This window comes from Pyrgilauda ruficollis, unplaced genomic scaffold, assembly GCF_017590135.1.
Source record: "Pyrgilauda ruficollis isolate IOZ18807 unplaced genomic scaffold, ASM1759013v1 scaffold31, whole genome shotgun sequence".
NCBI lineage: Eukaryota > Metazoa > Chordata > Aves > Passeriformes > Passeridae > Pyrgilauda > Pyrgilauda ruficollis.
The window spans coordinates 7,424,044-7,444,954 of NW_024524489.1; the positions used below are offsets into that span (position 1 = coordinate 7,424,044).

At 41.0% G+C, this 20,911-nt stretch overlaps 2 protein-coding genes across 3 annotated transcripts in view; one reads left to right on the forward strand and one right to left on the reverse strand.

The window, feature by feature from the left end:
- The first annotated feature begins 5,056 nt into the window (after positions 1-5,056).
- Positions 5,057-10,691, forward strand: DEGS1 (delta 4-desaturase, sphingolipid 1). The gene is made up of 3 exons (XM_041473921.1): positions 5,057-5,233; positions 5,996-6,738; positions 8,898-10,691. The coding sequence occupies exons 1-3, from the start codon at positions 5,152-5,154 to the stop codon at positions 9,042-9,044; spliced, it is 972 nt and encodes a 323-aa protein (XP_041329855.1). The 5' UTR covers positions 5,057-5,151; the 3' UTR covers positions 9,045-10,691.
- Positions 10,692-15,427: 4,736 nt separating this feature from the next.
- Positions 15,428-20,911, reverse strand: part of NVL (nuclear VCP like) — a 39,538-nt gene continuing 34,054 nt past the window's right edge. For both annotated transcript variants that reach the window (XM_041473917.1, XM_041473916.1), the window contains 2 exons: positions 17,452-17,522; positions 15,428-15,668 (listed from right to left, as the gene is read on the reverse strand). In XM_041473917.1, coding sequence (XP_041329851.1) covers positions 15,624-15,668; positions 17,452-17,522 — 116 coding nt within the window. In that variant the 3' untranslated portion in view covers positions 15,428-15,623. The remainder of the gene's footprint in view (positions 15,669-17,451; positions 17,523-20,911) is intronic.

The following is a 20,911-nucleotide window of genomic DNA, read 5'->3' on the forward strand; positions in this document are numbered from 1 at the left end:
TAACGAGTAAAACTGACTTCTTAAGCTACAGTATTGGTTATATATTTTTGTAAACTTCCACGGAAGGGCCTTCTATCCAGTCTTCACATGCACACACCCTGGTTCTAGGTCTTGGGAGCCATATTCTACATTTGCATGGATAGATGCATGTACAGCTTAGTCAGCCTGCCAAAAGCACTTGCCTGAAACTGTTCCAAACTCTGGGAGAGAGCACAGAGACCTGTCAAGCAATTCCTTTGTTCCTCAGCCATAACTCAGTCTCTGCTTTCAGCACAGCGGCTCCCTCGCAGCGAGGCGGTCTGGGGAGGCAGGAGCGTTTGAGCCCGGGCTGTGTGGCTGCCACTCGCCCTGCCTGGAGGGCAGGGATCTATTGTTAGCCAAAGCTGGAGGATGGAGAGGCTGCCTGTGCATCACTTGGGTCATGGGCCAACACCGAACACCTGCAGACTGTCCCTGGAGTCACCAAGCTCTGGGGACATCATTTGAGTGAAATGCTGTATTATGGTAAAACTTAAACTATTTTGTGTGTCTGTGTTGGGGTTGGGGTGGAAATTTCTCTGTAACACTGATGACAATATTCTAAGCTTTCCTTATCCCAAAAGGTAAATCACTTCAGACAGAGCTTTAATTTCTTTTGCACTTCTGTTTTGAGCTTGTAACTGGAAAAGCATGTCTTGCACTGTTCAGTCTCTCTGGTCACTTTAACCACCTCAGAGTTGTGTACAGTGATTATTCCCCCCCTGCCATCTGTATATTTTTGGAATCTTATACAAATACCATTGTCCTTGGTTTTGTTTTAATGTACTAAACTATGTAGCTTTATAATTTGACTTATGTTTTCTTTTTTTAACCAGCTGCTGCTTTGTCTTTAGGTGGTTCTGAATTCAACTTGGTATGGCACTGGAAATGCAAATGCTGCATTTTGTAGCTGTTCACAATCTCAATATTACTGCTGTGGGTCAAAGTGTAAGTTCATTTTGTATGGCTGTCAGCATAATCTAGTGCCTGTATTTAAAGCACCAAACAAATCACAAGTTGTCTGGTCAGGTATTATATAATCGTGGTAAACTGACATTTTTCCTGAAACTTCAGCTGCAATTTTTACTTCTAAAACACAGTAGCTTGTACCAGAAGTAACATTACAAATGCCTAATATTTGACAGACGTTTGGCTTTCAAATAAACTTCTCAAGTAGTTTGAGTCCTTTCCAAAAAAAAAAAGGCATTTTTCTTAATGAGAAAGGAAATTATAAAAGGCTGTCTGAGAGCAGACTTAAACTGTTGAAGGAGCACTTGCTTTTACTGGTTTATACAGCTCAGAATGTTTTTTACAGGTAAGTCTGTCTTGGAGATAGATACCTGCTATTCAGCTTAAAAATACTGGCATATACCTTAACTTTTAAAAAACCAATTTTGAGTCAAAAGGGTCAGCATGATGGCTAGAATTACCATGTGATACAAATTCATTGAATGGTTATTTGTGACAAAAAAATCCTGTAATGGACTAATTACCAGCTACTTGTGGTTAAATGCTTCCAAACAAGTATAAACTCGTGAATTTCATTTACTTGAAAGGGTTTATTCGTACATTTTGAATATTTTTCACTTCAGTTTCTTTATTAATTTCTAGAATATGCAGGCAATTTCCCCTTCCCCACCATCCCAGTGTACAAATCGTTTCAGGATATTCCAGAGTAGCATTGCTGGGTGTGTTGGGGAATCTCTGGCTGTTCGTAAACTGAGCTGGAAAACAACAGCCAGTTGTTATGGGAAGTGTTCTCTGGGAACCATGCCAGCTTGGAACCTTCAGCTCAAGGAAGTATCATGTGCTCCAGGATTGCAGGTGCATCCTGCTCCTCCATGTGCTGCCAGTGAAATGGAATGAGGCCCATGAAACTTCAGGGGTAGAGGGGATGGGAGCAAGGCAGCTCTGAGAAATTCCACAATAAAGGTACACCAGTGTTTGCTATTTCACATCCCAGAGAGGGAAACATCAGATGGCTCGTGGCTGGAATGTACACCAGAAAAATATACACATGTTAAAAAGACAATGAAGTAATAGTTTGGACAAAATAGCTGGAGCATTAATTTCTGACACCATATTGTCCCTTGTTAAAGGATAAATTTTGCAATATGTGAACAAGCTGATGAATCACCTGAGGTAAAACTGTATCTCTTTTCACTCTCAATGCCTGTGCACATTTACGTGAGTTGGTGTATCAGCCTCAAAGTAGTGTTGGTAGTGATTGGTGATTGTATCATCTGTTCAAGGGAGAGCCTTAAAACAGTGACACTGAGATGTAGTTTGCAAAATTACCTGAGAAAATGATTTATTTGCACCCACTGTTCAGTTTTAGTACTTGTGTCAAGGTCTGAAAATGAAAAATCAGCTGTCAGGGAAAGCAATTTTAAGTGTCTTGTATCTGGTTTCTTAAAATAACTTAAAATTACTGAGACCAGCTTTACTGCTTTTCTAAAAATAGCACTTGCTTAGAAACTGCTTTTTGTTTCATAGGTTGGGGATTTTTTTATGAATCTATGTACCTAGTGAACATGGTGAAAATAAGATGAAAAGATACCATAGTGGTACTTTTTTGAGGGAAAAGCTGTTTGTGACAAGGTCTTGCTTCCCAAGCTGAACAGCTGCTATGTAACTGCAGTATGTAAGGACCCTCCAAACCTGGGCTAATGGATGTGGAAGTGCTGGAGGAAGAAAGAGTACCTGCAGATTTCACAGATTAAAGAACAGATGGAAACAAATGGAACTTGGTCAGTTCCTGATACTCAGCATTGCATGTTAATCACCAAATTCATTAATGCTGCAAAGGATGCCTGCATGTAACTTCTTAATGTAAAAGGTAAGACAGAATTGGACAGAAACTTGGTTGCTCTTACTCAGATCTTCTAACAGTGAATTGTAGGGAACACTAGGGTTGCCAAAGGAATTTTTAACATCAAGAGCCTCTTGAAAATAGGATGATGTAGGATATAGTGGAATGTGTGTCAGCACAGGAGAGGATTTTCTGATTCCTTGGTGTTCCTGATGCTTTTAAAGAGGGTAATTAGCAAATTTCAGTGATTGTTACTTCATGAATTAGTAAATTCAGTTTGGACTTTTACAGCAACATGTCTGCTAGTTGTGAACTATTCTGTTCCACTCAAGTTGCATTTCTGTGCTACTTTGCACTGTACCTGGGCCAGCTTGCTTGTCCATGTGCTCTCCACTCCTGCAGTTCTCCTGCCTGGATCTCACCTTCCCCATTCCAAGGATGCAGTCCTGGCTTTGGTTCACATGTAAGTGAACATTCCAGGATTCTTGTTCGAGCTTTGTGCCAGCTGAAGACACAGTAGGTACTGGATCTCACTGTCTCTGGAATGGAAAACATCAGATACAAAAACTGTTGGCTTGCTGAAGACCTAATAAATCTTGGTATGTTACACAGACTGATCAAATGCAGTGATTAAATAGGGAACACACTTCGCTCTCCAGTACACTTGGGCAATTAAATTGTCCAAAGCTTTCCTATTTAATATATTTTTATAGTTGTTTAAACCTTGTTTAACTGCTCTGAAATGTTTCGTTTATAAACCTGGGATCTTCTGTTTAATTGCCCTACTGAAATTTGTGACCATTTACAAACGTATGTATGTTTGTAGTGCTGTAAACCTGCCTCTGTGTACTGAACTCCTGACGTGCTGTCACTCCTCCAGTGCTCCTGTCACCTCCTGCCACACTCCTTTTGGCAGGATCCTTCCCATGGATGAGGAGGTCCTTAGCAAAATGATGGATAGCAGTACTAATATTTGAACTCCCAAGCAGAAGGGAACACTGTCAGAAATGTTATATGTGGTGTTTGGAGTGCAGCTGAGTGAAACACTTGTGACCCCAGCAATTCTGCAGTCAGCTGCTGCACTGGCAACCCCAAAGCTTCCTTATTGTGAAATGGTCACTGACCAAAAAGTAAACCTGGCAAGGTCACAGAGCCTCGATGAAATCTAGACATCTGCTTTGCCTCTTATGCTGCACCAGTCTGCGCAGTTCAATTCTCTGACTGAGGAGGGAAAGGCTGAGCAAAACCTTTTCCATGTCTCACCTCCTTGCTGCATTTTTCACTTCTAAATCCCACCCTAATGTGCTGTAATTAAAATGCATGCAAACCAAACTATTCACAAAAGTGCTATGTTTTATAGATCCTGTGCTTTGCCCACTGCTTCACAGAATTGCAGACATTTCCAAGTAGGGATTGAATTTCCCCTCCAATAGCCCTGTTGTGTGTGGGACTTCCAGCAGCTTGTAGGCATAAGCCTTATGTACTCATTATTAGTAATAAAGTTTAAGTGATGAATCATAACTTTGAGATACTAATACTACCTGAAGAGATAAGGCATAATTTACTTTGTGATAACAGCCTCCATTGTTTTTATCACTACTGCTGATTTAGATTAATTTGAGTGGATTTTTGATCTACTGATGTAGATTATTACGAGTGAACAACTAAAATTCCAAACTACCAAAGTGGTAGTTCAACTTCTACACAGGGTAATCTTTTTCACTGAGCTGCCCACAGTCAGTGTTTTATGACAAATACAGATTAAATGGAAGTAAGTTCTTACAGAGGAGTTTGACAAAGAAGTTCTTCAAATATCTTACCACAAAAAGGGAAGGAAACGGAGACTTTGCTGCAGGCGTTTGGAGTTGTACTTCATTCAGTACCTTTAGGCAGGGGCCTGTAAGCACGGGGGCAGACCAGGACAGCAGCTCAAGGGAACGCGGGTTTAGGACGACGGATCCCTGCTCCTGCCCGCTCTGAGGGCAGCTCCTGTCCTGAGGGCTCCTTCTGTCCCACTCTGAGGGCAGCTCCTGTCCTGAGGGCTCCTCCTGTCCCACTGAGGGCAGCTCCTGTCCTGAGGGCTCCTTCTGTCCCGCTCTGGGGGCAGCTCCTGTCCTGAGGGCTCCTTCTGTCCCGCCCTGAGGGTTGTTTCTCTCCGCTCTCAGGGCAGCTCCTGTCCGCTCTGAGGGTTGCTCTTGTCAACTCTGAGGGCTGCTCCTGTCCCGCGTGGCCCCGGGCCGCCTCCGCCGCGCTATAAAGCGCGGTAGCGGGGGCTTAGCGCAGCGGGCGGGCAGCCGGTCAGTGGGGTTCGTGCTGCCGCCATGGGGAACACTGTGGCTAGGGAGGATTTCGAGTGGGTCTACACGGACCAGCCGCACGCCGACCGCCGCAAGGAGATCCTGGGTGAGGAGTCCGCGGTGCCGTCGCTTTTTGCCGCCGGCTGCGTGGCGGAGCGGGGGGGACGCGCACGGACACCCCACAAGATGGCCGCCCTTGTCGGGGGTGCCGCGGCCCCCGGAGCCTCCCGGCGGCGGGGCCGGAGTCGGGCCGGGCCCGCGTACGTGGAGGCGGGAGCCGCCGCCTTGGCGGCGCTGGCGGGGGAGGGGAAGGGAAGGAGCGGGGAAAGGAGCGTGGGGGCGGCCGCCTGCGGGGCCCGAGGCGCGGGGCGGCGGCGGCCCGGGCTGCCATCCCGAGCGGCGGAACAGAGCCCGGGTTCCCCGGGCCGCTCCCCGCCTGGCCCTGCCCTGGCACGGCGATACGGCGGTGTCGGGGGCCGCTGTGCGCGGAGGTCACCGCGGCCGGGGGTGGCGGATAGCGGCCTCGAGTGCGGCGCTAAAATCGGAGCTGAGCCTTCGTGAGCCCTTCTGAATTCCGGGTGGGCTGTCGGCTCAGAGCCATTTCCTTCCTGAGGAGGCTGGATGCGGTACTGGTGCTTGCCATGTACGTGTCTAGTTGCTGAGCAACGGAAAAGTGCTAAAATGACTTGATTCCAAATGATTCATTATAGCAGTAAATATCACAAGTGGAAAGGTCACGAGTTTTCATTACCTGTGCAGGCAATTCCTAACTGGGACAAAGGGAGGAAAAAACTGTAATCTAATTGGGATAGTGGGCTGTGAGAAGAGCTTTGGAATAACTTTTTTCATTTAATTTTTTCCTATCTAGCTAAACATCCAGAGATAAAAGCATTGATGAAGCCAGACTACAACCTGATCTGGGTGGTTGTGCTGATGGTTCTGGCGCAGTTGACTGCATTCTATCTGGTTAAAGACTTGGATTGGAAATGGGTGGTCTTCTGGGCTTACGTTTTTGGAAGCTGTATTAGTCACTCCATGACTCTGGCTATTCATGAGATCTCCCACAACAGTGCCTTTGGCAACAGCAAAGCCATGTGGAATCGATGGTTTGGAATATTTGCCAACCTCCCCCTTGGTCTCCCCTACTCCATATCCTTCAAGAGATACCACATGGATCACCATCGTTACCTAGGCGGTGACGGCATCGATGTGGATATTCCTACCAACTTCGAGGGCTGGTTTTTCTGCACCCGTTTTAGGAAGTTCATATGGATTGTTCTTCAGCCTTTTTTCTATGCCATTAGACCTCTCTGCATCAATCCTAAACCCATTAGTCGACTTGAAATAATCAATTTATTGGCTCAGCTGGCCTTTGATGTGGCAATATATTATTTATGGGGAGTCAAATCCATTTTTTACATGCTTGCTGGTTCAGTACTGGGTCTTGGGTTGCACCCAATTTCGGGACACTTCATAGCTGAACATTACATGTTTTTAAAAGGGCATGAGACCTATTCCTACTATGGGCCGCTTAATTTGCTCACTTTTAATGTTGGCTATCACAATGAACATCATGACTTCCCCAATATTCCTGGCAAGAGCCTTCCACTGGTAAGTTAACTTCTAAGGTTATTACTTTTTCTTAAATTAAGGCCTACTTGAACATAGAACACTAACAGAAGAATGGAAGTCGGAAGATTAAAAACAAAAAAAAAGCCCCACAATACAAGTTGAGTGATAAAGGAGGTAATTATTTAGCATTTTAGTGATAGCCTGAACAAGCTTGCAGTTTGCTGCAGCTCAGTCCTCTTCCATAAAAGGAGAGGGGAGGGAATGCATATCTTATGCTTTGCACTAACTTTAGCTTTCTGTAATTACAGCCTGTCTTCTGAATTCTTGTTTGTAAGTATGCAAGAAACTAGTTAAGAGGTTGTAGTTAACTCTGCAGATTTGTTATCTCTGTCACTGGAATGTTAAGGGCAGTATTGTAATGTAATCCTTCAGTCTCTTCTGTCAGGGACATCCTCTGGTGGAGGAAAAGAGAGGGTTTGAGGTACTGTTAATGTTTGTTGTACTGTTGACAAATGTTTAATAACTTCTCTAGTCTGCAGCACTTCAGTTTCCTCTGACAAGAGGCTTTGAACCCTAAATAAGTACCAGCTGTACCTCTGCAGTGTAGGACAGGCAGAATTAAGAGTCTGAAGCCAGGACTTAGACCTGTCATGCTTGCATGAGTAGCAGAGGTGAAGTTTCTCCTACTTCAGCCTTTGCTTCTTACAGACAGGAGCTTCTTTCTCACTGTATCCGTGTTTCCCAGTTGAAGAATGGGAACACAGGCTTCAGGGTTGCATCTGAATCTTCAGTTTTTCATCAGATACTAAATTTGCAATTTGACAGCAGCTGTGGTGTTGGTCTCACTGCTTTGTTATTGCATTTGGCAATAGTGAGACCTTGTAAGATCATCCCTCTGGTGAAGTCCAAACTTGATTGGTATTTCTGTTGTCAGTGGTGGAGCTGCAGCTGAAATAACTACGCCAGCACTTTTAGCAGGGCAGGTAGATCATGCAATTGATTTGCTGAGGCTTTGTGTGGTTTTTGTAATTTTTTTTTTTTTAAAGCTAGATGATTGCTTTTATTAATAGATCTAAATCTTTCAAATACAGTGAAAGTTACTTTAACTCACCTTTGATACTTGATTCTGTGCTGTGAACCAGCATTTCACTTCTTGGATAGGTACTTTAGCTATAAGTAGGCTATGAATTTTTGCAAGTATTGTAGGGGTAGAATACCCAGTTCTGCTGCAGGACTCATAATCCACAGCTCTGATAAGAAAACAAAGCCTTCTTTTGAAATGGTGCAGTTAATTTTATTGGATTGGACTGCTGTGCTGTGTGTTAAAGATCCCTAAGTACCAAACACTTGATTTCCCAGCACTGGTGAGCTGAGAGTTACTGCTGTTGTGTAAAAGTACATTGCCTAGGTGCACTACTCTGTAGGTGTGATGGGTCAAAACAAGCTTTGCCTTCAAACCAGCCATGTAAATACCCTGGCTTTGTTTGTTGCTTGTACAGATTGATACTATTCTTGGGATTAAAGCTATGGAATTTTGTGAAAAATCCTTTTTGTTCTGTTCATGTTTTAAGGCTTTAAGTGGCTGGCCCTAAATAGCAGTATGGGCACCTAACTGAACTGCTGCTCTCACTTTAAACAGTGGTCTAGTTACCATGTGGAACTGAAAACAGAGTCATTGGAAGCAGTTTATATTCACTCTTTGAAGTCTGTCTTCAGAAACAAAATATGTCTCAGAAATAAAATGCCTTTTTTCTTCTGAGTACTGAGATTTGAAACTATGTGTAAAAATAGCTGTGTTAAACAGCTCTTCCTAGAACATAAAACATCCTTTTTACTGTTAGTTGTATATCTGTGAGTCAGCACTGAGCTGAGTCACACACAACAGCAACCAAACCGCTTGCTTTGTGAGCTCCATCACCCTGTAGGTAGCACGGTGAAGGGACTTTGGAAAGTTAGCTGAGTTTGTTCTGGCAGCTCCAAAAACTTCACAGCAGATTTACTTAATAACTAGGGAAGTGCCTTTTCCTTCAAGGAACGTTCATATTGTGGCACAAGTGGCCTTTCCTGTAGGATCTAACTTCTGGAATGAAACTTCCTGTGCTGCTGTTACACATTACTAGGTTACACCTCGAGGGTTGTAAAGTTGTCACAACTGATGTTAATATAACCAGTAAATAAACCTCATATTTCTCCTTCAGGTGAAGAAAATAGCAGCTGAATACTATGACAACCTGCCCCAATATAACTCTTGGATAAAAGTACTGTATGACTTCGTGATGGATGACACAATCAGCCCATATTCACGCATGAAAAGGAAATTAAAGGGTGAAGTGAAGCAAGATTAAACTTCTGGCAACCAAAAAACTTTGAAATGTCTGCTTGCTTTAAAGTGGCTGGTATAAAGGTTTCCTGCTAAAGCTGTTCACCTGTGTCCTGAATTAAGATGTACAGCAACATAGCAATGCATCCTTAAGGATTTTGTAGCAGACTCCAACCAGCTGTAACATTCCTCAGTCCTCAGATTTGTTGGTTTAATGTGTCTCTGTTTGCCTAAGGATCAGTGTTATATGCATAATGCAAAATCACTTTGTTACAGAATTTACTTTGGTAGGTGTTAAATCTATATAAAATGTCTGTCTGACTCATAACAGTTTAAAAGTTCTCAATGTATTATACTGCCCTCAAGATGCTATTTAGATGACTAGTTTTAAAATGCTGTACTTACCTGTTAATTCTAAACTAACATGGTTTGTTAACTTAAACATTCTGTTGAAAATGTTTCCGAACTGATTGGAAGAACTAAATTTGCACAGAAATGTTCAGTCTGCTTTTGTTTAAATATGTCATTTGAAGCAATGCTTTAAAGTTCTACCTTTTCTACTGAGAGTACCTTAAAGGAGCAATCTATCAGAATGAAACTGGTATTTTTGAGATGGCTCCTGTTACTTCTTCGGGAAAAGAAAAAAAAAAGTGGGGAATTCAAGGATATTGCCAACTCCAAGGGTCCCTCCCACCTACTGCCTGAGCTGCTTCTGTTGGCATGTGGAGAGAGCAGGTGGCATTTAGGTAATTTAATATACCTGATCTGGGGTTTGATGCTGGAGAACTCTTTTTAGAGAGTTTGGGGGTTTTCTGATCTTTGAAGAAAAATTATTACTATGTTACTATGGCTTCAGATATAAATATTTATACTTACTTGGAAATTTGGCTTTTATGGAAAAGAGAATGGATTGAAACGGATACTATTTTGGCAAACAGGTCTAGCTACAGCTGCTGATAATACTGCCTATTAGCACATTAGCCATTTGTGTACATAGCGATTTGTGTACACAGAAAGGTTGTTAAATCTTGTTTGTTTTTTCCCCCTAAACCTACAGTACCCTCCATAAATACTTGTCTTTCTTATATATTAAAATGTGGTGAGAGGTGGTGTTATCAAACTTCCTGCCTAGGAAATTTTTTCATTGGGAACAGGTAGACGTGCTGGACAGTGAAGAACCTTTCCATACCTCAGCACAGCAGATTTGCTTTCTTGGCTTTAAGCAGTCAAACCTGGCTACAAATAACCATTAAATCTCAAAGGTGGCTCTGTGGTATGTTCTTCATGAATCTGAAGGATGGAATCTGAGGAAGGTCGAAGTTGTAGCTGCTGTAACTCAATTTTAGATGCCTTCAACTCCTGTATTTTGGGGTGGTTTTTTTGGGTGTTTGTTTGTTTTGAAAGGGTGAGAGTTCCTGAAAAGATTGTACTGGTACATCTTAACTTGGTCTCGACTGTGGTGCTGTTTTAATGTGTGTTTTGTTGAAGTGTGGGCCCTTATCTGTGGCTAAGCAATAGAAGTGGTATGAAAGTCTGCCAGCCACCTACAGAGTGACTTCATTGTGCCCACAACCTGTGAGAGAGCCCGTGTGTTGCTCAGGGTGGAATGTAATGTTAAAACAGACTTTGTCCAGTATTTTTACATGTAATTAAAAAGCAAAGATTAAAGTAATACTGGGTGAATTTTTCATTGGTCCTCTTATGCTGAAGGACTAAAGTTTTAGAGAAATTTGGTTTTTCTAAAGCAGATTTGAGACCTTTCTATTGAGTGGTGATATAGATGACCTGTGAAGAATAATTGCCCTTCCTCCCTATGCAGAGGAAAACTGACTTGTGTTGAAATACTTGTAAAGGCTTAAGAAGTTGCAAACCAGTTTCTTTTTAAGCCACTTAATATCACTGTTTTTTAAATTATCTTTGGTGTTGATGATTTATTCATAGCTGGATGAAGGATGGAAAGTGTCTACAAAGTTTTATGGCTAAGAGCTAAAGTTAAGAAATTCAGTTATCCTACATGAATATTTAAGAAAAGCAGAGTTCAGAGTAAAAAATTTATAGTCCGTTGTCTTAGTTACCTACTTAATGGAATTCCTGCTTTTTAAAAGGGCTGAGGTTGCTATGTTTCCTGTTTAAAATTACAGTTGTTGTTTTAAGGTGTTCTGACTATGATTGTCTGTTCCAACTCAAATTATAAATACATTATTTTCACTTCAGGAGGTACTGAATGGTGCAGAATTCTGAGGGAGATACCGTGCTTGCCATAATCTTTCTGAAACCTCTGCTACTGGGCATCTGTTGGAGAACAATTTACTGTATTAGGTTCATCTGAGCTAGTGAGATTTAAGTTTGGATCTAAACAATGGTCTGGTTCTTGCAGTCACTGGCAGCTACCCTTCTTAGGCATAACATTCCTGTGTAATACATAAAAAGCCTTAGCAGCCAACTTCAGTAGTAAGAACTGCCAAAAGCAGATCATTTGAAAGGTAATCAGCATTGTTTCCTCCCTAAAAAACAGAAGCATTTCTGAACCACTGGTAAAAGTAATTAGGACCAGCCGACCCTACTTGACTTGTTTGATGTATTCTAAATGAACAATGAATGTAAGTTCTGTGTCATGGTGTTTACTCCAAAGATATGACATACAAATATGAAACACTAACATTAAAAAAAAACACATATGAACCATCTAGTTATTGTTTTAAGGACTTAAATAGTTTTCATTAATACAGTTAAAATATACCTGGCAGAAAGCTGTTAGTATAATTTTTGAAACATTTTAAAAGTTGGAGGGAACTTAGACTAACTGGTGAAGAACAAATTAAACTGAAAGAGCATCAAGAACCCTGACAGTTAACTCAATTGTTTTTTCTAAATTTATTCAGATGGAATGATTTAACTTTGGTGTTTCTACATGTTTATTAGGGTTTGTTCCATTCAGTTTGTCAGTCTGGAAAACACCTCCTTTATGTGAAATCAGTCAGGAATTTTAACTGTCACCCAAGTATTTTAATTGCAGTTAAATTGTGCAGAGCTCTGAATCTTCAGGGCTTTTAGAATAACCTGAAATGTTCAGAATAAATGTCCTTGCATGGCTTTTAATGCTCCCTGCCCCCAATTATCTGGAACTGCTTAAGTGGTGTAAGTAATGCATCCTGGAGTCTGATTGTACTAGGCATTAGTTTTCCCACAGGACAGGCGTGGGTCTGCTCCTCTTTCAGAACAACCCTTGCCTCTGGCATTCCCTGTTTGCTGTTGAACCTGTCTGCTTCCCAACATGAACGTGCTAAATGGGTGCATCTGTGTCTGCTTGCAGAGCTCCATGTTTCAGACCCAGGGCAGGGCTTCCTCCCTGGAACCAGAGGTCAGTTGGAACAGTTGAGACTTCCAGCTGTGTGTTTCAGAACTCCTCTGGTGAACTCACTAAGTGAGCAAAGGTCTCCAGGTGTTGAGACATGGATCTGGTCATGGCAAGTGGCCACTGTCAGATGCTGAGGTCAGTGGCTCACCTCTGCCTCCCTGACATTTTTTCTTTCAGATGCAGTGGCATGCCACAGCAGAGCTTAAAGATGTTCATTCCTTAATTAATGATGAGGTTGAACAGGTGATAACATCAATGCTACAGACTGCAGGCTGCCCTACTCCTGTTGGACTAAGAGGAGGAAAGTGACTTTGAAGCAGCAACCTTGTGTAAGTAGTTTGGCACAGCTTTTGGAAACTACTCTTTAATTTGGAAGTCTCAAAAGACTTACAGCAAAGCAAGTTCTGCTGTTTAGCTTGCTCATTGCAAGGCACAGGAGCCACTTCTGGGTCTGCCAGCATTGCTTCTGCAAGGTCCTAGGAAAACAATCTGATAAATAGGTGTGTCTGAATCGTGTGGATCTGCCTTTGGCACCTGCATCTCCATGCAACTATCTTTTCTCTAGCAAATCTTCTATTTCACAATCAAACCTGAAGTGGGACACAAGACTTTAGTCAGGACAAAGATGTGGAAAAAGTTTTCTACTGAGCCAAAAATGAAGACAGCATTTTTCTTTTCTCTTTTTGACAGTCCTCTGCACTGCCTCTGCCCCCTATCCCTGCTTACGTTATCATCTCCTGTGCTCTGGGACAGGCTCATTCTTGTGGTTTTGATAGGTTGCTAGCCTCAGGAAAAGAGAGAGGAGAATGGCATGATGAACAATTTCTTGATCTTGTCACAACAGAAACAAGATGACTGGAGGCAAAACCTCGAGGCATGTCTGCTAGGAGGGGCAGTAGCTGCCTATGCAGAACAAAATATTTGTCTCTATTGGGTGAAAAGGCTCCTTCCTTAAAGCAGTTCCCATTTTCTGTGTACAAAGGATCCCTTCTATACAAAGGATCATTGTTTTTTTAGTGATACATACCATAGCCTAAGCAGAATTTCTCACAAGGAGCAGTGTGGGTGCAACACTCGTGTGCGAGCAGGCAGATGGAATTCAGCTGCCTACCCCTGCCTGCTCCTTGCTGCACATGGAGCCCAGATCAGGTAAGCAGACAGGATATGGACACTTGACTGACCTGGCTTTTTCTGCCTTTCACCTTAACTTCAGATTTTTTTGTGCATTCAAACCCTCCTGCACCCTCCTTCTCTATCACCTGTTATGAAGAACGATCATGAGACACCTTGAATAATACACCTGGTTTGTGCTGGCACTCTTGACAAGACTGTAGTGCTATTGCTGCTCCTTGATAGCATTTCCTCCCTCATCTTGCCTTGCAAGCCCTACTTTGCTTTCTGGCTCCATACACACATGGGAATATCATCATAAAAGGAAAGGAAAATTCTCAGGTGGATATGCCAGGACTTCAGGACTCCACTCCTGCTTAAGGTCATCATCTGCAGCTATCCTCAAGTATGATGGCAGGAATCTTCTCTGTGCATCCATAAAGCAGAAATCACTTATTCTTTTCATTGGTCCACTCAGCCACTCAAGTGAATTATGATACTGTTGTAGTATTATTAGTTAATACTGAGAGAACTGTGTTTGTGCAGCCTTGAGAAAATAAAGCTTAGGGAGAGAACTTAGCACCATGTTCCAAGGGTGGGTGGTTACAAAGATGGAGGGAGATTCCCTTTTTACAGGAGTGACATGGAAAAGATGAGGGGTAAGGAGTGCTTCCAGTTGGAAATGAGGAAAAACTATTCCACTAATTGATTGTTCTCCTTGTGAAAAATCTCCCCAGGGAAGTGGTGAATTCCCCAATGTCAAACACTTGTAAGATTCAGCTGGACAGGGTGCTGGGCTGTCATGTCTAGACTGTGCTTTTTGCCAAGAAAGCTTGAACCAGATGATCATGGAGGTTTCCTCCCAACCTGGTACTGATTGAAAATGATGATGCTTCATCTTGGATTTCTGGGAATCATAGCTGAAGCTTCAAGTCTGATTTACAATTAAAAGCAGGCACATCATCATCATCTTCTTTATATCCAGGGACTTAATTTGTTAGTCTTATGAGTCAGAATTTGAGTCACTGAGGTGCCAGCTTCCCTAGGAAAGGCAGGGAATGTCATCCCATGTTGAGCAAAAATCCCAGTGGTAAGAACAAGCTGCTATGATCATCAATATTTTTAAAATGCAAGTCTGTGGTGGTAAGTTCCATGTGATAGCCTTCAAACATGTACCTTTGGGTGAAAAAGTGCAGCAAGATTTCTTGTTAGGTGGCAATTCTGAGAAGAACTTAAGATGTAGGGTACTATTCTCTATCGAGTTCAGTCTTAAAGTTAGATCTGGTTGTTCAGGCTATTTGTTTAAATGAATTCAAGTAGGAGATTAAATGTTGCTTACAAAAACTATTTCATTGGGGTTTTTCCCTGAAGGCTTGTAGGTTTCATAATCTGTCACTTTTCAGTGTTTTGTCTTAACTTGGATACTTCCCAATTTTGAAAATTTATCTGTTTAAGAAAAATAATTAGGAACCAGCTTGTTAAGTACCTCTTAAATCAAAATGTTTCCTAGGTTGAATCATAGTATCATAGCACTTCTCCAACTTCCAAACTTCACTCTCTCCTAGGTAACCCTCCCAGCTTCCCATCTGTGGGCAGTTTATTTTGGTAAGGTGGAAGGAAGCTGTTAGCAGCTCAGAGAACCTGTGCTGGCACAATCATGTGTCACTGTACTCGGAAAATGCATGATTAATGGTGTGATAACATCCAGTGCAGCACTTTCCCAGCCTACTTTCACAGCTCTGTCCTCCCAGTGCTTCTTTCAGTGTCCTTGTTCTGGAAAACAGCAATTTTCTCTGGTGGTTGAAAACAGCTATTTAAGCAGTGTAAACACTTGGAAGGGTTAGCCTGTGCCTCAGGGATTTCTGATTCAGGGCACCAAAGAGATCAGAATGGTGTTAGCTTTTTAACACAAAAATCATTCATTTGGAAAATGTAAATGGTTATAAGAAGGAAGCATGTATTATATCTTTTATTCTGAAAACAATTAAATTAGGTTGTGATGACCATTTTTTCAGGTGCAGTATAAAAAGTTGAGAGATAGATTTAGTACAGCTTCTTTCCAACCTGCCTCTTGAAAACAGGCACTGCAGAACTCTTCACCAGTGTAGAGTCTCCTTTGGGAATTGTCCAAATGTATCACCTGCACAGCGACTGATGCAGTTCTTCATACATTATTTGATCCTAACAGTGCCAAGAGAAGAGGAAAAATACCTCAGACAGGGGTAAAAAATTACACAGTACTTAAAAGTGACTTTGTGTATTACTTAAGCAAGTGAAACAAACCAGCTCAATGAGTCACTAGCTGCATTTAAAAACATTTACAAACAAAAACCTAAATCAGGCAAACCTCCACTACCCTAGCTCATAAATGAGGTTGTCCAGGGAGAGTCAGCAATGGTGTGTAATTCCCAGAGGCCTCAGGCAGAGTTCCTACAGTTCCTGTTGCCATGCTAGGTTAGATGGCAGCTTTACTGAGAAGGCACTGCACTCTCCACCAAAAGAGCTGCTGAACTGACACCTTCCTCCCCCACCTAGTTCTGCACAATGAACAGCCAAGATCATCCTTTGCTAATCTAACCTAACTCTTCCTTAACCCTTTTCACTGGTCACTCAAAATGAGAGTTTTGAGGACAGAATACTTCCACTGAAATATCTGGCTTCAGAAGGTGGTGTTTGCCCACAGCTTAAAGAATTTTTGTTTATCTTGAGTCAACCAATTAAACCAAAAACAGAGATGTGTATGGGATAGAAGAGGTAGATACACTATATCAATAAGATGCAGCTTTTTTAGCCTTTAAAAAAGTTTTCCAGTGTCATAGCAAAGCCTGTAGTTTTTGTCAGACTGAATTTGTCTAGCAGATAGGAAGTAGCAGCTGGAAATGGGAGATAAGTATCTTGTACTGCAAAAGATATTTCAAAATACTTAACTGACATGTCTTCAGATGAACATAACTGAAATATAGGACTCTCAGACACGTGATATTTATGCTGCCTTTGAGATGCAGAATAACATTTTTGGTTAATCAGAAGGAATATGTTCTAATACTTAACTGTCATTGCTATGCTAGAGGAGATGTTTTAAATTTTTGTGGCTGTTTGCTTAGTGATTACCAATGGGAAAACAACAGCCAACATCATCTTTAAAGGTTCCTGGAGCCACAGATTACTTTTAATTTTATGAAAGGTCACTGACCACCAAAATACAGTAAAAATGAAAGGAAATAGTTTACTAACTTCTCTCTGGCTAGTGCTACATGTGAATACATTATTGTATTCTGGCTGCAGTGCAGTACACTCTGGGCAAGACATGGAGACCTAGACACAAGCTCTGCAATAATAGCAATTCCTATATATTAACTTCAAAATTATAGTAATTAAGATGACTGAACAGCTTTCCTTTCAGTCATTAAAAGGAAAAGGGCATCAGGGAACTTTTACAACAAACTTCCTTGACAAATCCAAATAATGAAAAGAGTGACAAGAAATAACTAAGATCATAAAGTGTGTTTTATGTCTCCTGTCAAATTTACATTTCTTGCACATCAACAGAAAAGGTTGAGCATCTTTGTGTGTCATCATCACAGGGGAGGAAAAGTTGTGGCAGGATGTGGTGCACACTTAAAGCCTTGACTTCTAAACTGAAAGCTCAGCAGACATAAGAGCTTAGGGACAGGTTAATAATTAATCTGGGAATGCCAATGAAGTCCAAGGCACCACAATAAAAAATAACCTTGATATCTTGGTAAACCATCTACATACAGTGCATCATCTGCAGCTGAAAAGGGAGGCTTTAATTTCTGACCTTAACACAAACATCAGGTTTGTTTAATGCAGAAACAGGTAGTGTCAGTCTGAAATCCATCTAAGGATGCTGCAGCCTTAACCATTCCCAGCAGTCTTCAGCATCAGAAGAGATTCCTGCCCAAGGAAGTAATGAGCTTTACATACTGGAGTTTTACCTTACCTGTTTGGACACCGAGGACTTCACTTTCCTGAAAGCTTCTTCAAAGTGTTTACGAGAAATCTTGATTTCTCCTTAAAGAACAAAGCGTAATAAATTACTGAAACTGCAGACAAGTGACAATCAAGTGACTGTTGCTTGTATTTCAAGGCAGCGTTCATGAAACCTAACTAACTGAATTCCTGTAACCTTTCTGGAAGTGAATCCCTCAAATTCTGCTTCTTCCGCTTCTGGGCTTTTTTTAACATAAATTCAATATTAAACTTCCTTGTTATTTAAGTATCTAGAAAACATTTTGCTATCATTCCAATTCTACTCAATTTCAAAGTAATTGGCTTTATATCATTGCTTTATCTGGCCTTACACAGAAGTGTTGAAAGCTTTCACTGCTACAGCTCCCTGTGTTTAAGTTTATGCAAATTGCCTTTTTGACCTTAATGGAGCTATCCACAGCAATTATTCCTAATAATAACCTTCTGAACAGGTTTTCTTAGTATGTTAAAACATAAGCATACATCAAATAAGACATAGATTCCTCTGCTCTCACAAGGAAGTACCTTGTTTAATCTGGATTTAAAAATCCTAAAATGCCACTACATAAGGATTAATTACCAGCTAACACTATGCACAGGTACCAGATATGTCAGAAATACGAATTGTAGACTTGTTTGGTGCATTCTTTTAATCTCTTTCATTAGGATGATTATTGCTTTTATTTCCACCTCTGCCACATGAAATGGGATGTGCCAACATGAAAAAAACTCTTTAACATTAATATATTTTGAGTCAGAGTTGAACAAAAATCTTCTGCTGATATAGTAAAAGATGAAAAAGCAAATGGAAGATACTAAATTAAAAATGAAATATACCTTATTAAGCAGAAGAGCAAATAGCTTACAGTTATTATCACCTGTGTTAAAGGTAAAGATCAAGGTTAAATTTCACTGAACTAAACATACAACCTCACTGCTTTCTCATCTCACTTCTCAGGAGCTCATGTTCAACATTCCTATTACCAGATAAAGTTACACCTGGAAAATTTGAAGATGCAAGTTTAAAATATCAGGAATTTAACCTATTTCTCCAAGGAAATGCTATTTTACAGTAAGAAAAAGGTTGAAATTTGGCCTATGCCAGAAGACAGATTACTTTTAGACTGAGTCATTAAAACTCCATAAAACAATAAAGCTGCAAGAATTTAATTTTGCTTTCACTTTTCTTTTTAAGCATGTTAATTTTTAATCAAACTCTGACAATGCTACAGGGAGAGAGAAAATCTCCTGCTAGGTAGCTGACCTCTCACTGCAAGTTAAGTTAGACTGCTTCATGCTGATTATGTGATAAAAGCTTGTCCAAACCTTGATCACGTAGAAAATGTAGCTGTGAGTAATCTAGACCTTGGCTACTTGCTTTAACACACTTTGTCTTGATTTCTGATGACAAAATCATTTAGTCTGAATAAGTAGGTACAAATAATTTTTTGTTTTAAACCATTTAGATTGTTAAATTAAAATAATGAAGTATATCAACAGGTACAATATTTTAAAAATAAGACAATGTACTTAAAACTCTAAATATGAAATTGGAGTTTTCCTATTTGCATAGATGAGTGAGGGATACATGGTTCCTATCAAACAAGGACCAGATCTTGCTTTTCAAATTCAATTGCAAAGATGCAAAACTTTAATCTCACTTTAAACCACACTTGCTCTTAACTGCTCTGACAAAAAGTTTCATAGATTATCTGCTTAGGATCAGCCTTACAGACTGCAGGTGATGTGGGATCACTGGCTGTCTCTTACAAAAATGTACAAAAAGGGTCATAGTTCAGAAGGTCTGTATTTGGCACTGCAGCTGAAATAGGAGTAGGACAATCTCACTATTATTTCTCATACCCTGTACATTCTGTGTGACTAGATCTGTTTGAAATAAATACACAAGATTAAGCTAAACAGGTGAGTTAGGATGTCAACGGGAAGAAGTCACCAGCAGCGCGTGGTATTCGAAAATTTCTGAGCAACCTGACAGAAACCGCAGAACTGCTGCAGTAGGGAGGGTCCCACTCTGGCAGTGGTGCTGAAACCACTTTCGTGTACCATCTTCAGTGGTTTGGAAAAGGGAGGCAGAAGTGAAACTCCAAGTTTGCAAATGACAGTGAACCTTTCTGGGCATTCAGTGCTGGCCCAACGATGAGGAAATCCAGGGGTGCTAGATAAAAGTGGAAGTCTGCCCAGTTGTTAGGAATTTCCCCTACAAACTTCTGTATCTGGCAATTCTCAGACCACAGTGACTAACATGATCAGCTTGCCTAGGCCTGTTCAGATTAGCAGTAGAATTTCTGAATTCTCCTAAGAAATATCACAAAAAGGATACCTTTACATTTCACTTTCTAAAACTACCTTCAAGCAAACCCCTGCCAAGTGTTAAAAAAACCACACCCCTGATTTTATTCCAGAGGGAAAATATCAGGTATAACAAGAAGTTGCAACAGTTTCTCCAGGATGGAAAGGAGCAGCCCTGATTCCAAAGGACTGACTGAGGAGGACACACAGCAGCCAAGCAGAGCGTGGGAGGGGAGGCAGCTGAGTGTGTCTTGCTGAACAATGAAGGAAGAAAATCCCCAGCCTTTATCTTGAAGATAAAAATTAACAGGGTCTCAAATCAGAAACCACCTCACATGTTTTCATACCAGTCAGGCTGACATCTTGGAAATCCAAGGACAGTCCAAGCAGGCAGCTGCTATAAACATGCAAACCAAGCTGCACATATATTATGGACTTGCTGGCTGCCTACACATTCACATAGTCAGTGCTTAGGCTGCAATCCTAACTGTGAAGGCTGAATTCAAGGGATGAACAGCTTTGAATAAATCCTGCTATATTGTGAACAATTATAAAAATGACCAGGATAAACTCAGATATTTCTACCTCAAATCAAGAGTTTTAGCCAGCTACAGCAAGCAAAATGGGTAACCATGTCAAACAACAGGGAAGGTTTTTATAGCTTGGGGTTTTTTCCTCCTCTAGATGAACATGCTTGTTGCCTCAGAACAGGGAATACAAACACTGTGCTCTGGTAACCTACTGCTGCTAAAAACCAGACAAGATTGGATAGGTACTAGATCAAAAAGAATCATTCAAAGCCATTAAAACACCAGTGTTGCTCTTAGAAATCAGGGGCATAATGAAAGCCTACAGTATTTTCCAAGGACATAATCTGAAAAGTCACAATTCCATCTTAGCTTTGCATTTTGGCTTAAAGATAAAATAACAAACAAAATTGCTGGGAAGAAATCTAAACAGACAGGCATTTTATATAAAAGTTTCAATCTGTAACTTAAAAATCCCCACAAAAATACAACTTAAACCAGCAATTCAGACAGATAATGAAAGGGCAGAGATTGTACTTGAATCAATTTATAACTCCCTGTTAAGTCCTGGCAAGAGGCACTGATGAGGTAAGC

Coding starts and splice junctions, on each gene's coding strand:
- DEGS1 (XM_041473921.1), top strand. CDS start 5,152: ATGGGGAACACTGTGGCTAGGGAGGATTTCGAGTGGGTCTACACGGAC. Junction 5,234..5,995: donor CCGCCGCAAGGAGATCCTGG/GTGAGGAGTCCG, acceptor TTTCCTATCTAG/CTAAACATCCAGAGATAAAA. Junction 6,739..8,897: donor CTGGCAAGAGCCTTCCACTG/GTAAGTTAACTT, acceptor TTTCTCCTTCAG/GTGAAGAAAATAGCAGCTGA.